Below are 18,084 nucleotides of genomic sequence, written 5' to 3'. Positions count from 1 at the left end.
ATATTTTATGTGATTTATTTAAAGGATGTTTTGAATCCGGCAAAATACCATCTATGTGGCTTCAATCAATTATTAATCTGATACCAAAATCCCAAAATGAGAATTCAAGGGTGCCTTTAGATTATAGAGGGATTAGTTTAATGAGCACAGTTTATAAGCTGTATTCTACAATACTTAATGAGAGACTCATGTTGTATTTAGAGAAAGAACCCAACTTTTGTATTCATGAAAACAGCAACAAAGTGTCTTGTTTGGTGAATATTTTTTCATGTAGCTCTTAGTCTCGGCCCTCCTTCGCTACCAGATGGGTCTGACCCATGAGTTTGCTGGGGGGCAGGGGGAGCATTGCCCCCTGGTGGCTGAAACGGGTAATTGCATTGTTTTAATTTGGTAAATGGTAACATTGGTAATACATCAGATTTCATATACTGCTTTAGTAAAACAAATATTACCTGGCTGACAATGGGCGCAGCAGGACGCAAAAAACGAAAATTACTGTTGCACTAGTCTGGACATCTTGCCGTGCCAACCTTGCAATAAAGGTTTCCTAAATGCCATGTATATAAATGTGATGTCAGCTTACTAATTGATTGCGGGTTTTGTGTAGATTTGGACTTTTATACATTTATTTACTTTGTTTAAACGGCGAAGTGGAGAGGCCTCGTTCACCTGTTTGGAGTTGGCTGGTGAATGTGATGCTCGTATAGGCCTTGCCACAGTGACCCTTTTTGTGGATCTACTGATTGCTGTGGATTACTTTTTTTCGTGTCATTGGATTACGGCAAAATACGGATCTTTTTTCTCAACGTATCTTTTAACATTTTATGGTGTGACTGCGCTTCGTTTCTGCGTTTGGATAGGTATCTCAACAGACCGTAGGTCGAACACTGATTGTTCATTGTTACATTTTAGTTGAATTTAAGTGTCGGGGCATTCCGCCACCGTCTGTCTATTGCGTTCCAAGACAGCCGTGCCGCGATTGGATTTCATAAGGGCAAATTGTTAAATTGTTACAATGTAATTTAAAATCTGCTTTAAAAATGAACATATATGTTTTGGAATATAATGTTCAGCTTTGGCAGCTTTACCTATGTGCTAAAATATACAATGACTGAGGAAGCCTAGTGACGAGTCCATAGCAACCAGTGTTGAATTTGTTATTTCCCAGTGTCCTTTGCTGAATGGTCTCAATGTTTTATTTCATGTGAATACTAGTTTACTAGAGGAGTAACTTACTATTTGAAGTAATGCAGGAAGTGTGTTTATTCATTTCATTTAGTTTCCATGCTTATTGTGTTTCCACAACAAAGTTAGTGACTAAATCTACTGAAATGGCCACTACACCATAACAGAGGAGTGTGATGTGTAAGATGAGAATGCAGAGGTTAAATCGTGTATGTCATGGCTGTAAAAAATCAAATGGCATCTTTACATCTTTGCTAAGCGCAAACTAGTACACAAGGGGAGGGTCATGCCTCTTTTTCAAATCATCATAGGGTCATAGAAAAATTATTACTGGCGAGGGGAGGGTCAAGTCTTTTTAGCCTAAAGGTTCCAAAACTCCTCCGGTGGCCCCTTAAATAAATAACGAACAGTCCCTTGGCATATAAACTTATAGAATACGGGGTAAATGAAAAATTGTATCTGTCCATGCCCATAGCATGTGTAAGATTGAATGATCTCCATACAAACTGGTTCCCAACATCATTTCAATCAGGAGAGCTTTGTTTGCAGATATGCAAAAGGTTTAATGTACATGAGCATATAGCTGTACAGAGTATTGGAGATTGGACTCCATCGTTATATTAATACATTTAATATAGGGGTAAGGAACCATGATATAACCCTCCAAAACATGACTGAAATTAGAGGGTAGGAACATGGAGGAAATAGAACACACGGAAATTAAATACGAATTAATTTATAAAATATGTGGGCAGAAAACAGAAAAGCAAATACAGTGATCCGTACCCGAAACGCATAACGCGGCATTTCTGCCGGTACGGCAACTCAGGCCAGCGAGACACGGCATCTCCGCCGGTACGGCCATTTAGGCCGGTAAACATAGAATGAAACATAGCTTTTTCGTATTTAATTTTAATTAAATATCTATTAATTTGATTAGGCTATCTATTTTAGTGCAATAAGAAAAGGATAATTCTGTCGAAGTGGGACAGGCTAAACTGAGGAAAACACACCACCACCAGTTATATGCCGATACGGCAACTCGGGCCGGTAAACATGAAAGAAAACAAGGCATCTCCGCTGTTAAGGCAATTTAGCCGGTAAACATAAAATAAAACCATCTTCTTTTTAACTATTTTAATTATATATCTAGTTCGATTGCAACATAAATGGGATAAATCCGTAGATGTGAAACATGCCAACTGTAGGCCTAAATGAAAACACCACCACCAGTTATATGGAAGTTTACCAGATTACGGCTTTAGGGATCGTTGATTTGTGAGAATGACGTTGACGTCAGGACGAATCTATGAAGAGTAAGCCGAAGAAGACCACCGACCCAGCCTTTGCAACGAGGTCCAAGAAATTCCTTGATTGGCCGCCGTGGTAGCAGCCGCTATCCTGAATGAATGCCCTGAATAATGCTGCAGTGAAATGCCAGATTTGAGGAGAACTAACTTCAGATGTTGCCTAAACCAACCTTTTAGACAAGGGAAAATCCCCCAGAATAATGAACAGAGGCGCGAGGGAGTTAGTAGGAGGCCTTACTGTAAGATAGTTCAACATGGATTTAAATAGGCAAAATAGTGTATCTGTGCGGGCGACAATAACTGAGCATGCTCCTCCGCGTATAGAATGCTTTAGTTGTAGGTAGGGCTGGGTGATATGGAGAAAATCAAATATCATGATATTTTTGACCAAATACCTCGATATCGATACCGCAACGATATTGTAGTGTTGACTATTGGTCCATCCATCCATCCATCTTCTTCCGCTTATCCAGTAACGGGTCGCGGGGGTAGCAGCTCCAGCAGGGGACCCCAAACTTCCCTTTCCCGAGCCACATTAACCAGCTCCGACTGGGGGATCCCGAGGCGTTCCCAGGCCAGGTTGGAGATATAATCCCTCCACCTAGTCCTGGGTCTTCCCCGAGGCCTCCTCCCAGCTGGACGTGCCTGGAAAACCTCCCTAGGGAGGCGCCCAGGGGGCATCCTTACCAGATGCCCGAACCACCTCAACTGGCTCCTTTCGACGTGAAGGAGCAGCGGCTCTACTCCGAGCTCCTCACGGATGACTGAGCTTCTCACCCTATCTCTAAGGGAGCCAGCCACCCTCCTGAGGAAACCCATTTCGGCCGCTTGTACCCTGGATCTCGTTCTTTCGGTCATGACCCAGCCTTCATGACCATAGGTGAGGGTAGGAACGAAAACTGACCGGTAGATTGAGAGCTTTGCCTTCTGGCTCAGCTCTCTTTTCGTCACAACGGTGCGATAAATTGAGTGTAATACCGCACCCGCTGCGCCGATTCTCCGACCAATCTCCCGCTCCATTGTTCCCTCACTCGCGAACAAGACTCCAAGGTACTTGAACTCCTTCACTTGGGGTAAAGACTCATTCCCTACCTGGAGAAGGCACTCCATCGGTTTCCTGCTGAGAACCATGGCCTCAGATTTAGAGGTGCTGATCCTCATCCCAGCCGCTTCACACTCGGCTGCGAACCGATCCAGTGAGTGCTGAAGGTCACAGGCCGACGATGCCATCAGGACCACATCATCTGCAAAAAGCAGCGATGAGATCCCCAGCTCACCAAACTGCAACCCCTCTCCACCCCGACTACGCCTCGATATCCTGTCCATAAATACTACAAACAGGATTGGTGACAAAGCGCAGCCCTGGCGGAGGCCAACTCTCACCTGAAACGAGTCCGACTTACTGCCGAGAACCCGGACACAGCTCTCGCTTTGGTCGTACAGAGATTGGATGGCCCTGAGAAGGGACCCCCTCACCCCATACTCCCGCAGCACCTCCCACAGTGTCTCCCGGGGGACCCGGTCATACGCCTTCTCCAGATCCACAAAGCACATGTAGACCAGTTGGGCATACTCCCAGGCTCCCTCCAGGATCCTTGCGAGAGTAAAGATCTGGTCCGTTGTTCCACGACCAGGACGGAATCCGCATTGTTCCTCTTCAACCTGAGGTTCGACTATCGACCGAACCCTCCTTTCCAGCACCTTGGAGTAGACTTTACCGGGGAGGCTGAGAAGTGTGATACCCCTGTAATTGGCACACACCCTCTGGTCCCCCTTTTTGAAAAGGGGAACCACCACCCCGGTCTGCCACTCCTTAGGCACCGTCCCCGACTTCCACGCAATGTTGAAGAGGCGTGTCAACCAAGACAAACCCTCCACACCCAGAGCTTTAAGCATTTCTGGACGGATCTCATCAATCCCTGGGGCTTTGCCACTGTGGAGTTGTTTAACTACCTCAGCAACTTCCACCAGGGAAATTGACGACAATCCCCCATCATCCTCCAGCTCTGCCTCTACCATAGAGGGCGTATTAGTCGGATTTAGGAGTTCCTCAAAGTGCTCCTTCCACCGCCCTATTACCTCCTCAGTTGAGGTCAGCAGCGTCCCATCCTTACTGTACACAGCTTGGATGGTTCCCCGCTTCCCCCTCCTGAGGTGGCGAACGGTTTTCCAGAAGCACCTTGGTGCCGACCGAAAGTCCTTCTCCATGTCTTCTCCGAACTTCTCCCACACCCGCTGCTTTGCCTCTTTCACGGCAGAGGCTGCAGCCCTTCGGGCCCTTCGGTACCTTGCAACTGCCTCCGGAGTCCCCTGGGATAACATATCCCAGAAAGACTCCTTCTTCAGTCGGACGGCTTCCCTGACCACCGGTGTCCACCACGGTGTTCGTGGGTTACCGCCCCTTGAGGCACCTAAGACCCTAAGACCACAGCTCCCCGCCGCAGCTTCAGCAATGGAAACTTTGAACATTGTCCACTTGGGTTCAATGCCCCCAGCCTCCACAGGGATGCACGAAAAGCTCCGCCGGAGGTGTGAGTTGAAAGTCTGTCGGACAGGGGCCTCCTCCAGACGTTCCCAGTTCACCCGCACTACCCGTTTGGGTTTACCAGGTCTGTCCAGAGTCTTCCCCCACCCTCTGACCCAACTCACCACCAGATGGTGATCAGTTGACAGCTCTGCCCCTCTCTTCACCCGAGTGTCCAAAACATACGGCCTCAGATCAGATGAAACGATTATAAAATCGATCATTGACCTTTGGCCTAGGGTGCTCTGGTACCAAGTACACTTATGAGCATCCCTATGTTCGAACATGGTGTTCGTTATAGACAATCCATGACTAGCACAGAAGTCCAACAACAAACAACCACTCTGGTTTAGATCAGGGAGGCCGTTCCTCCCAATCACGCCTCTCCATGTGTCTCCATCATTGCCCACGTGCGCGTTGAAGTCCCCCAGCAGAACTATGGAGTCCCCTACTGGAGCCCCATACAGGACTCCATTCAAGGTCTCCAAGAAGGCCGAATACTCCGAGCTCTTGTTTGGTGCATACGCACAAACAACAGTCAGAGTTTTCCCCCCCCACAACCCGCAGGCGTAGGGAGGCGACCCTCTCGTCCACCGGGGTAAACTCCAACGTAGCGGCGCTCAGCCGGGGGCTTGTGAGTATCCCCACACCCGCCCGGCGCCTCACACCCTGGGCAACTCCGGAGAAGAAAAGAGTCCAACCCCTATCCAGGAGTATGGTTCCAGAACCGAGACTGTGCGTAGAGGTAAGCCCCACCAGATCCAACTGGTAGCGCTCCACCTCCCGCACAAGTTCCGGTTCCTTCCCCCACAGAGAGGTGACGTTCCACGTCCCCAGAGCCAGCGTCTGCTGCCCGGGTCTGGTCCGTCGAGGCCCCTGACCTTCACTGCCACCCATGTGGCAGCGCACCCGACCCCAGCAGTTGAGGAACCGCTGGGGTCAACCCACAGGTGGTGGGCCCATGGGTTGGAGAGAGAGGTGCCACGTAGCTTTTTCGGGCTATTGGTGCTTTGGTGCTTTATTGGTGACTATTGGTGCTTTCACAAAATATTTACACAATAAGATTTTTGATAAATAATCATCAGTGATGTTGATATAATGACTAAATGGGTAAAGGCAAATAATAGAACAGTTACAACAGTCTGGTAAGTTCAGAAAATGACATCACTTTACTGTAATGCAGCCTTTAAAACCAGGAAAAGACAACACTTATGGCATATCACGATATTACGATATCCAAAATCTAAGACGATATCTAGTCTCATATCACAATATCAATATAATATCGATATATTGCCCAGCTCTAGTTGTAGGCAATAGTGATTAGCGTGACAGGCCAGATCAGAGAAAGTAATATCACTATCGGGGTTGAAGGATTTGAAAGGAGTAGCAAATTCACCGCATCTGAGAAATGCATAGAAAGCTAACCGGAAAACGGACTCCAGAAGTGTGTCGATGTAAGGGGAAAAAAACGCCTATCCTGAGTGTCGACACTAGTTTATGCAAAATACCGAGTGTGATAGGCTGCCTGAGGTCAGGGGAAGAAGGGTGAGATTTAGAGACGCCTTTCAACAGCAATTTAATGGCCTGATTAGAAAGGAGGCTTGGAAACGATGGATCGTAACACTTTACATGAAACTGTATACCTGCAAACAACCCACGAGTATACTGCACTTTGAAGTTGCGAGTATCGGGACAATAACAGATGAATGCACAAATGCTTTTAACAAGAACGGGTCTGAGAGGTACACAAATGATTACACAGACTAAAGAAAATGTATGCCAGGCAAAATCATAGGTTTTTAGAGTGGAAGCCGCTAGACCTTTCCTCATGTACATCCTAGATGATTCTAGATGTTGTTGCAAGGGGTTTAGAGTTAATGCAGCGCTAGCTCTTGGAGAGAGGGAAGCGCTACCGGGATGGGGCTGGCTGACGGGCAGAGGCTTCGAAAGGTCTGAAAGTGAAAACGAGACAGCGCATCAGCCACATTGTTAAAATGCCTGGGAACATGACGGGCAGTGATGATGAAATTATTCATTACCGCGGACAATGTGATGCTTCTCATGAACTACACGAAGAGCGCCCTCTATTGATTATACTGACAACTGCTTGATTATCACACATGACTGAGATGCGTTTGCGCTTTCAGTGATGCCGCCAGATGCGGCAGGCTACGGCAATGGGGTAGATCTCATGCAGGGCTGAGGAATTGGACTGGGAGAAATTGGGAGGCCAGTGGCCTGTGAACCACTGGTCCTGGAAAAAAAAAAAAAAAAACCCCGCGGAAGGGGCAGCGTCGGTGAAAAAACGCAGAGTCAGAAGAATGCACCAACTCGTCATAAAAGAAAGAAACCCCATTCCAATGCTCCAGAAGATGAGACCAAAAACGCAAATCGGAGCGGCACCCGTCATCGAGGGACACGAGATTGTGCAGATGAGAGACGGAGGATGCTGTGTCCAGCAACCGGAAATAAAAGAGCGCCCCTGCGGGATTACGTGCATGGCGGAATTGAGATGCCTGAGAAGGGAGAGCAACTGACGTTTATTGATGGAAACGGTGGAAGAATGAGATGCTGCGAATGCACAGCAATTTATCGAGCGGGAGAGACCCTTCCATGCTGACGGAATCTAAGGTGATGCCGAGATGAAACGCCGAGGGAACCAAAACAGCGCCGCAGTTTGCCCAAGGACGAGCCGGAGCCATCGTGGGGGGGGTCTACGAGAAGAAAATCGTCCAGCAAGTGAAGCACCGAGGGCACCCTCACCCTGTTAAGCAGGATCCAGCACAGGGCCTCGGAAACGTGGTTAAAGATACACGGGCTGCTTCGGCAGCCAAAGGTTAAACGCACCCCGAAATAGAACTTAGAATCCCACCTAACGTCGAAGAGGGGCCACTGCGAAGGATGAATGGGCACTATTTTAAATGCGTCGGTGATGTCCGCCTTAGAGAGCCAAGCGCCAACCCCCGCCAGCTTAATCAATCTAATGGCGTTATCCACGGTGGCATAATGCAGAGAAAAGACTATTGATGCTCGCGACAGGCCCGTTGTGTGGCGCCGACAAATCACAGATTAGGCACTTTTTGCCAGAATATTTCCGAGTAGCTACGCCGATGGGACTGACACAAAACACAGAACGGCGACGAGCTGAACAGCCCGATGACGTACCCCTTATCGACCTCCAACGCCAACAGCCGGGAATCGGTATCGGGGTCGGAGAATGCGGAAAGCAGATTCCTAGCAACGATCGAGACGGAAGGAACAGCGAGCACACCCACTCTAAAACCTTGAGAAAGCCCAGAGAGCAGGTGATCCACGAACACAGAGTCAGAATCCATCCATCCATCTTCGTCCGCTTATCCGGTATCGGGTCGCGGGGGTAGCAGCTCCAGCAGGGGACCCCAAACTTCCCTTTCCCGAGCCACATTAACCAGCTCCGACTGGGGGATCCCGAGGCGTTCCCAGGCCAGGTTGGAGATATAATCCCTCCACCTAGTCCTGGGTCTTCCCCGAGGCCTCCTCCCAGCTGGACGTGCCTGGAACACCTCCCTAGGGAGGCGCCCAGGGGGCATCCTTACCAGATGCCCGAACCACCTCAACTGGCTCCTTTCGACGCGAAGGAGCAGCGGCTCTACTCCGAGCTCCTCACGGCTTCTCACCCTATCTCTAAGGGAGACGCCAGCCACCCTCCTGAGGAAACCCATTTCGGCCGCTTGTACCCTGGATCTTGTTCTTTCGGTCATGACGTGACTTAATATATGACTTAATCAATCTAATGGCGTTATCCACGGTGGCATAATGCAGAGAAAAGACTATTGATGCTCGCGACAGGCCCATTGTGTGGCGCCGACAAATCAAAGATTAGGCTTTTTGCCAGAATATTTCCAAGTAGCTACGCCGATGGGACTGACACGAAACACAGAGAACGGCGACGAGCTGAACAGCCCGATGACGTACCCCTTATCGACCTCCAACGCCAACAGCCGGGAATCGGTATCAGGGTCGGAGAATGCGGAAAGCAGATTCCTAGCAACGATCGAGACGGAAGGAACAGCGAGCACACCCGCTCTAAAACCTTGAGAAAGCCCAGAGAGCAGGTGATCCACGAACACAGAGTCAGAATGAAAAGCCAATTCATTTGCAAAATTACAAAGATTTAATGGAGTGAATGGATGCACGGTCAGAATGTCGGGCGGGCAGCCCGACCGGGGGTGCGCATCCCGGCAACCGCTGCAGACATGGAGAAAAATGCAATTGGGAAAAGAACGGACACCTTCAATAAAGTTATTGCAAATGGGAGGATTGTAACTCTGAGAAACCTGTTGTCGGTTGGTAGGCACACCAGGCGGGGAATCATGGTGAGGGGGCTGAGAGGTGCGAAAAGGCGCCATGGGGCAGAGGGAGGCCATATGGCCTGGAGCACTGCAGGCGGAGCAAGAAACAACTTGCGCGCCTCCCACGAGCATCACGAGGAGCTCGAGATCCACCACAGCCTGGGGTCCGCGGACTTGAACACTGCAGAGAACCTGTCCCCAGACACCAGATTTTTCTCGCATTCCGGGGAAGGCAGAATTAGGCTCACCAAGTTGACATCCTTGCCCTGCAGGATTTTGGCACGCAAGCGGGCAGAGAGTTAGCAGCAACGGGAATATAAGGCCTACCTATAAACGGGGCCGGAGCAGAGGTGGCCAGGGAAAAGTTGGCTTCGCCCGGGGCTTTAGGGGCAGGCTGAGGAAAACCGTGCGCCGGCAGAGACATGGAGGCCACGGCGATGGCGGCGGTCGCGGACCCAACGAAAACGGGCGAGTTTTCGATGGACTGCAACCTCGCGTCCATGGACGAGGAAAATATTTCTCTGGAATAAACACATTCTTGGTCCTTGGTTTAACGATATATGCAAATTGTTTTGTAATTATGGAGTTGTTTTTAAATAATGAAAAGCTGAATATTGGTTTGTTTAAAAAAATCTGTTTGCCTAAGACAAAAAGCAGTGGGCCGACGATATATGGGCTAAGCCAAAATTGCGTATTTTTGTGATGATAAAACCGGAATATGGCACAGAGAATTATGTTGTATATAATTTGTCAAAAAGGCAAAGATCTTTGTGCTAAAGTGAGATCTGGGTTTTTGCCTTTGACTGTTGAAACAGGACGATATGTTAATTTAGAAGAGGAAAAACGGATCTGTCCCATGTGTTATTTGAATGATGTAGAAAATGAGTTACATTTTGTTTTTTACTGTCCTTTTTATTGTGAACAGCGTGATTTTTTTGTTTCGTAAGATAAAAGCAGAGATTGATTTGGTAAATATGGATGATGCTCAAAGACTGAGATGGCTGTTCACATATGAAACGTATAAATTAGCCAGTTATCTTGAGAAAGCTTGGGAGAAGAGGAAAAAAGCTCTTTATCGAGAGTGTGTGTGTGTGTGTGTGTGTGTGTATGTATATATTTGTATTCATGTATTTCTCCGAATGATTTGTATGTGCGACAGGAAGACGTTTGATAATTAAGTAAGTTTGTGGTGTTTTGTAATCTCATGTGGGATGGGCCAAAATGTTAGAAATAATAATAAAATATAACTAGCTAACTATAGAGAATATTTGGTCATGTGCAATTCGCATTGACCCACACCCAAAGGAGAATTCCGGCCAATTTTTACGTTAATCTTGATTGCCATAAATATGCGAGTACAGTCGAAAACGAGCCGAATCGGTGCGGTCAACACGGAGTAGCTGCAGCTACGTCTACAAGCTTCCACTTAGCTAAAACGGCAGTTGTCGGGGCAAGTTTTAGAGTGCCTATGTGCCTCTTAACAGACACAAAATGCAATTAAAATGTCTGTGCAACATGAACAGGGCCCTTACGTGACAACAAGATGTGTTTTCAACTCAGACATTGTTTAAATTCACCTACCCTGTATCTATCTCTCTTTGTGTGTGCTTTGTGTTCAGCCAGGCTTCTGTGATAATCATCACACAGCAGTTCCGTGTGTATTTGTAGCTCATCCATTTTGTGTGTGATCAATCTGGTGTTGGTGAGTAGGAGGCTTGGCAGTGGCGGTCTGTGTGGTAGTTCCCTTAGCTGGACTAGCAGGCCCGACCGGCATCTTTGCTTCTGATTCCTCCCCACCTTCGTTGCCTCCCGCTCCCCACAACAATCCACCGAGCGCCCGCTGTTCTAGCTATGTCCTCCAGAAAGACAGGTCATTCCTTCGCAACGAAAACTTAAAGTTTATTCCCCCTTAAAAATAGGTAATTGAGCACTGTAGTGGTTATGACCATATCAGTGACTATTAGGGGTGTCACGATAATCCAAATCCTCGATTTGATTAAATGTTCGATTCTAAGGTTCGATTCGATTCTCGATTTTTACATTTACTTTTTGCTGTCATGACTCGGGGAATTTGAGGACCCAAAAGCAGAGAGCAGGCAGGAGAAAGTTTGAGCTTGAGGATTTATTAAGCAAAAAAACATGGTTCACACCAACAAAAGGAGGCCTGAATGCAGCAGGCAAAAACTTACTTCTGAATGTGGATAAAACAAGGAAACGGATATCCAAAAAAAACTAAAGTAATCCAACAAACAGGAACTAGGGACAAAAAACTGGATGAGAAGACAGCACTGAACATGACTGAGAACTGACACACTGAAACAATACAATGATCTGACACAAGACAAGGGGAACACAAAGACTAAATACACAAGGTAACGAGCAAACACGGGACAAGTGACACCAGGGGTAGGGAACAGGTGGAACGCATTAGACAATCACATGGGCGGGAAAACTAAATGACAGGAAGTAAGACAAAACAGAAAACAGACCAAAATAAAACAGGAAACAGAAACATACATAACCACAACAGTACCTCCTCCTCAAGGGGCAGCCGGCGGTCGAAGGCGATACCCCTCTGGCGGCTGGCAGCGAAGGCGGAATCCCTCTGGCGGCCGAGCAGGTCGATGAAGGTAGAGCCCCTCAGGCGCCGACAAAACATGGGGGGCAGGAGTCGGTCGGGCCACCAACAACACACCGGGGGGCAGGAGTCAGCCGGGCCACTGACAGAACACGGGGGGCAACTCTGTGTTGACGATTCGGCTTGTTTTTTTTTTCTATCAACTGTACTCGCATATTTATAGCGATCAAGATTAACGTTAAAATTGGCCTTAATTCTACACCCAACCCACCTCTCAACCATGTTCTGTGACTTTTTCCCCCTTTCCAGTGTACCTGCAGACGTCTCCTCAGACCTGCCATGAAAGGTTGAAGCAGAGATGCAGAGAGGAGGAGAAAGTCATTCCATTGGTGAGGACGTAAATCCAAACATATGGTTTAACTTCACAGAACACATAAAACAATCAAAAACGTAAAAATAGAAATTAATGGGTTTCTAGAGAGAGTGAAGATTAACATTTTGTGTATTGGTCACTATTGTTCCATCTGTCCACCAGGAGTATCTGGAGTCCATCCACCAGCTGTATGAGGACTGGCTCATCAAGCAGAGCTCCTCCCCTCTTCCTGCTCCTGTTCTGGTGAGTGACTATTAACATCCAAGCCAGGTGCTTTGGTTTGCTTTGTGTCGGTATCACAGATATGTCCAGGTAGTTTCAAGAAGAAATGGTCCGATAGAATTTTTTTCTTCCCGATTCCTGAACTTGCATCACGGCCGATAACAAGTACCGATCTGATACCAGTGTGTTAAAAAAATACATATATTTTATTTAGGGCTGTCAATTGATTAAAAAATGTAATCTAATTAATTACATACTCTGTGATTAATTAATCGAAATTAATCACATACATAATTAATGGTGCCTGAACCGATTCTTTTTAAGAAAGTAAAAAAAGAAAAGAAAAGAAAAAAAAAAGGGTACTAAACAACAGTCGGTGACATTAAAGAACGGATTGTTTATTGCTAAGGCCATATGGTCAGAATTAAATGATTTAATAATAATGTATAACAATAACTTATTTCACTAGTAAATTGCTGTTGAACGACAAAAACAACCACCAGATGGGAAAAGGACATTTACAATAACTTCAAATGCACCACGACGCTGTAGTTTACCAGTTTCATTGAACGCACAGTCTGTGTTGTTTTTCCGACGGCAGCTGCAGATTGTTACATACCGGTGTTGAATCCTCTACAGTAAAACACAGTCAAACTTTACACCGTTTAGCGTTAGCTGTCAGCATTTTAACCGTGTTTAATCCAGCTACTAGCTAGCGGTAGGCTAACGTTATCTGCTGTCGAGTATAGTGTTAACTAGCGTCACGTGCAGCTGTGTTTGTGTTGCCTGTATCGTTGTTAGAGCCAGGTATAGTTCTATTATTTTGAAAGGACATTTTTGGTCATCAAGGCACCTGGTGGGGGCAGAGGAAGCAAAGTAATATTATCTGTTCACCTGTTCTGGTTTTGTGACTAAGAGAGGGGGTGAAAGGGGGAAGTCTCATTTTTGCTGACCGCTGTTTTCACGTTGGTTTTTTGCCTATGCTGTTTATGACTTTGGACACAATTTCGTATACCAGTAACACAATTATGGGATGTATTGGAAGCAGAACCTTGTTTGTGTTAGTGCAAAATAAATCTGTAGCCTAATCGTGAACGGAAAGCGTGTCTGGCTAGTTATTCCCCTGCTCAGCCTCTCGGCGGATAAGATCAAGTCGAAGATTGCCGCCTACATTTGTCAGCAAAAACATGAGATGGAATAAAAGAAAAGAAAACGCGCTTATCCGAGGTGGTATGGCCATACGCGGAGATAATGGATCATCGGCCATTGACATCACACACACACGGACGCACGGTAATTAGCGGAGAACGGTGATGCCCGACAGCTTCACACCCAAACAGCGGTATGTAACCTGTGTTTTGTACTGTGTTATGGTTTATTTGAAACACAGTTTGAACGGGTTTCTGCCACTTGTTGATGTTGGTGGTGGTGTTGTTGTGGCAGGTTGATTGCCGCTGATCGGGTTTATGTCCGCTGTGTTTGGAGCGGACAGCTGGCTTGCGTGTGTTGTGACTTCAGCGTGTTGGTTCTTATATCGTGCCTGCATGGGATTGCTGTGGCTTTTGATGTTGTTGGTTTTTCGTTGGATTCATACTGTGATTTGCATCTGTCTGCATGTACAAAATGAGTGGATCAAGGGCTGGTTCATCTTCACCTGAAAAAAATAGAAAAGAAAAAGTATTCTGACTGAAAAGGCTCTGGCAAGCAAGATTGATTCAATTCAGAACCAGCGTAAAAAGGAAGTAAACAAATTAAGCGTGGGAGTCAGATACGGTCTCTCAAAGAGCTTATGAGAGATGATAAAAATGCTTCACAAGTTAAGGCACAATTTGATGTTCTGCTGCAATTATCTGAAAGTGCCACCGCATTGCACAATTCTCTGATGTCTTTAATCCCACCTGATGAACATGAAAAACAAAATGTATGGTTCACCAGCATCACTGAATATAATCAAGGATTTATTGAGGATGTTAAAGTGTGGCTTCCAAAACCTGGCAGGCCTCTTTCAGAGCTAACTCATGATGTTGAGTGTCACCAGGAAGCTCTGTCAGTGAAAGAAAGTGGGATTCATAAGGATGTGAAAAAGGGACAAGAGCATCCATCTTTTCAACATGATCTAGATGACATATTGTCATCTGACAGCATATCGAACCTAAGCAGCAACAAACAAGGTTCAAAATCAAATGTTTCTAGCACTTCATCTGCACGTCTAAGAGCAGAGGCTGAAACGGCTGCTTTGCTTGCCCGTCAAGGGTTGCTAAAAGAAAAGCATGCTCTTGAGGAACAGGAAGAGAAATTAAGACAACGAAAAGAACAACTTCAGCTTGAAGCTGATATAGCCACATCAGTGGCAAAAGCAAATGTTCTAAGGATCTCTGGATCTGGTGTGAGGAGTGCTGCTTCTCAGCTACCTAATGGCATGGAATCATATTTTAAGAAAAGGGAAAACATTGTTGAAGTTCTTAACATTGATGCAGATGCTTTTGTTCCACATAAACATGGAAAAGATGAAAAATCAGCAAGTGGAAATGCTGTTTTACACCTTGGAATGCCAAAACAAAAAAGGGCAGACAATATCAATTATCACCAGCAGAGGCCCCTAGAGCTTATGAGAAAGAGCACAGTTCTAAATACTGGTACTACAGTGCCTCCAGTGTCTCATCACAGAGATGTCCATACACGCTTTTCCACAAATACTAACAGTGACCAAAACCACATGTTGTCTATAATGGAAAACCAGAATAAGATAACAGCAATGCTGGTGCATCAGCAATGTCTTGCATCACTGCCTAGGAGAGAGATCACAATATTTGATGGGGACCCTCTACAGTACCATGCTTTCATGCGAACCTTTGAACAATTGGTTGAAGAAAAGACTGACAATGCTGAAGATTGCCTTCATTTTTTGGAACAGTACACCCGGGGGCAACCACAACAACTTGTCAGAAGCTGTCAACACATGAGTGGCTCAGGCTATACAAATGCAAAGACTTTACTGCAAGAACACTTTGGAAATGAGCACATGATTGCATCTGCGTACTTGGATAAGGTCTCTTCATGGCCAGCAATAAAATCTGAAGATGGAAAGGCTTTACGGGCATACAGTCTGTTCTTGCGTGGATGTTGTAACGCCATGGAGGAGGTGTATAGTCTGTGTGAATTGAATACTCCTGCCAATATGATCACTGTGATTAAAAGATTGCCCTACAAATTGAGAGACAAGTGGCGAACAGTGTCATGTGACATTCAGGAAAGGCATCGCCGGAGAGCTAGGTTTGTTGATATTGTGACTTTTATGGAGCACCATGTGAAAATCATAACAGATCCTGTGTTTGGAAACCTACAGGATGCTCCAATGTTGGTGTCAAATAAAGAAGGCAGCAGGACAAAATCACCTCACTTTAGATCTACAGGACATAGCTTTGCCACTGCTGCTACTACATTTGAAAAAACACTAACAGAACACAAGGTTAAAGATGGATATTCAACTGAAAAGACTTGCCTGTACTGCAAGGGTGGGCACATGCTAGAGTTTTGTACTCTACTGGAAAAGAGAGCTCAAAGTGAGAAGATTGATTCCTGAAAAGGAATGGAGTTTGTTTCGGCTGTTTGCGTACTGGTCACATCAGTAAGGAGTGTAGGAAACGTCTCTCTTGCAAAACATGTGGCTTGAGACACCCTAGTATGCTTCACATTCACCGCACGGACAAGGGAGCACATGCAGACAAAGGCAGGAGCAACTCAGAGAGTGCAGTGGGCAGTTCTTTGGTTGCAGTCCAAACCAGTGGTCTTACTGGGGCCGGTGAACAAGACTTTAAGCTCGCCATCGTACCAGTCAAGGTCAAATCTAGGAGAGGTCAAAGGACAGTGGAAACATATGCCTTTTTGGACCAGGGCAGTTCAGCATCCTTCTGCACAATGGGTCTGAGGGATAGACTGAATCTCTCTGGGAGAAAAACAAGGATTCTTTTGCGCACCATGGGCCAAGAGAGAATTGTGGACAGTAGTATTGTGTCAGACTTGGAAGTGGCTGGATTGGACGGTGGCTGGTACTGTGAAATGCCAGATATCTTCACACAAAGTAGGATGCCTATGAATAGGAGTAACATCCCCCGACAGAAAGATCTGCATAAATGGCCTCATTTGAAACATGTGTACTTGCCTGAGATAGATGCAGATGTGGAGCTTTTGATAGGCATGAATGTGCCCAGAGCTTTGGAACCACTTGAAGTCATCCGGAGTGTGGATGAAGGGCCGTATGCCATCAAGACTATGCTTGGTTGGACGGTAAATGGACCACTTGGTGGAGAATGTTCTGATGGACCAGTGTATCAGTCTGCAGTTACCATCAACAGAATTTCTGCTGTGACACTTGATGAACTCTGGAAACAACAGTTCAAGACAGACTTTCCAGAATGCAGTCAGGAAGAACAGCCAGGACTTTCAAGGGAAGATTGCAAGTTCTTGGAAATGGCTAACGATACTGTGAAATTAGTTGATGGCCATTACAGTATTGCTTTACCCCTAAAGGACAGAACGATAAGCATGCCTAACAACCGTAAGATTGCAGAACAACGCATCCTTAATCTGAAAAAAAGGTTTATCAGAGATGCATTATTTCACAAGGACTACACTGCTTTCATGAATAAACTTGTATCCAGTGGATATGCAGAGAGAGTGCCAACCACAGATCTTGAACGCAGCGACGGAAAGGTTTGGTATATCCCACACCACGGTGTATACCATCCGAAGAAAGGAAAGATCAGAGTTGTCTTTGATTGTGCCGCATCATTTCAAGGCACAACTACTGAATGGTCCTGATCTGACTAGTACATTGATTGGAGTCCTGACCAGGTTCAGGAAAGAGCCTGTTGTTCTGATGTCTGACATTGAGGCAATGTTTCACCAAGTTCAAGTTCCAGAGGAGGACGCAGACCTGTTGAGATTTCTTTGGTGGTCTAGTGGAGACTTCAGTCAGTGTATGGAGGAGTACAGGATGGTTGTCCATTTGTTTGGGGCAACTTCTTCTCCAAGCTGCGCTAACTTTGCTCTCCGAAGGTGCGCAGAGGACAACAAAGACTTCTTTAGCCAGCAAGTGTTTGAGACCATCATGTACAGTTTTTATGTGGATGACTGCCTTGCTTCTGTGGCTTCAGAACAGGATGCTGTGTCCCTCTATAAAGACCTTAAAACCATCTGTGCCAAAGGTGGCTTTCATCTAACAAAATGGATAAGCAACAGTCGCAAGGTATTGGCTTCAATACCTGAGGAAGAGAGAGCAAAGGAAGTCAAAGACCTGGATTTAGACCATGACTCACTACCGGTTGAGAGAGCTCTGGGAGTGAGTTGGTGCATCCAGTCTGATACCTTTAAGTTCAGCATAACCATTCAAGAGAGACCATTGACCCGCAGAGGGATCCTTTCAACTGTCAGCTCTTTCTATGACCCTCTGGGGATTCTAGTCCCTGTGGTTTTTACAGCTAAAAGGATTCTTCAGGACCTGTGCCGGAACCGGCTAGGATGGGATGACTTTATACCACTAGTGGTTGCTCAGGAGT

The 18,084-nt window shown here is 46.3% G+C and overlaps 1 protein-coding gene across 2 annotated transcripts in view; it reads left to right on the top strand.

The window, feature by feature from the left end:
- Nucleotides 1–18,084, top strand: part of tk2 (thymidine kinase 2) — a 47,723-nt gene that overhangs the window by 22,538 nt on the left and 7,101 nt on the right. For both annotated transcript variants that reach the window (XM_031321589.1, XM_031321590.2), the window contains exons 8-9: nt 12,241–12,320; nt 12,467–12,547. In XM_031321589.1, the coding sequence (XP_031177449.1) occupies nt 12,241–12,320; nt 12,467–12,547 (161 nt within the window). The remainder of the gene's footprint in view (nt 1–12,240; nt 12,321–12,466; nt 12,548–18,084) is intronic.

This window comes from Sander lucioperca, chromosome 15 (genome assembly GCF_008315115.2).
Source record: "Sander lucioperca isolate FBNREF2018 chromosome 15, SLUC_FBN_1.2, whole genome shotgun sequence".
Taxonomy (NCBI): domain Eukaryota; kingdom Metazoa; phylum Chordata; class Actinopteri; order Perciformes; family Percidae; genus Sander; species Sander lucioperca.
The sequence above is the reverse complement of the archived record's forward strand: the minus strand, read 5'-3'. Positions and strand labels throughout refer to the sequence as shown.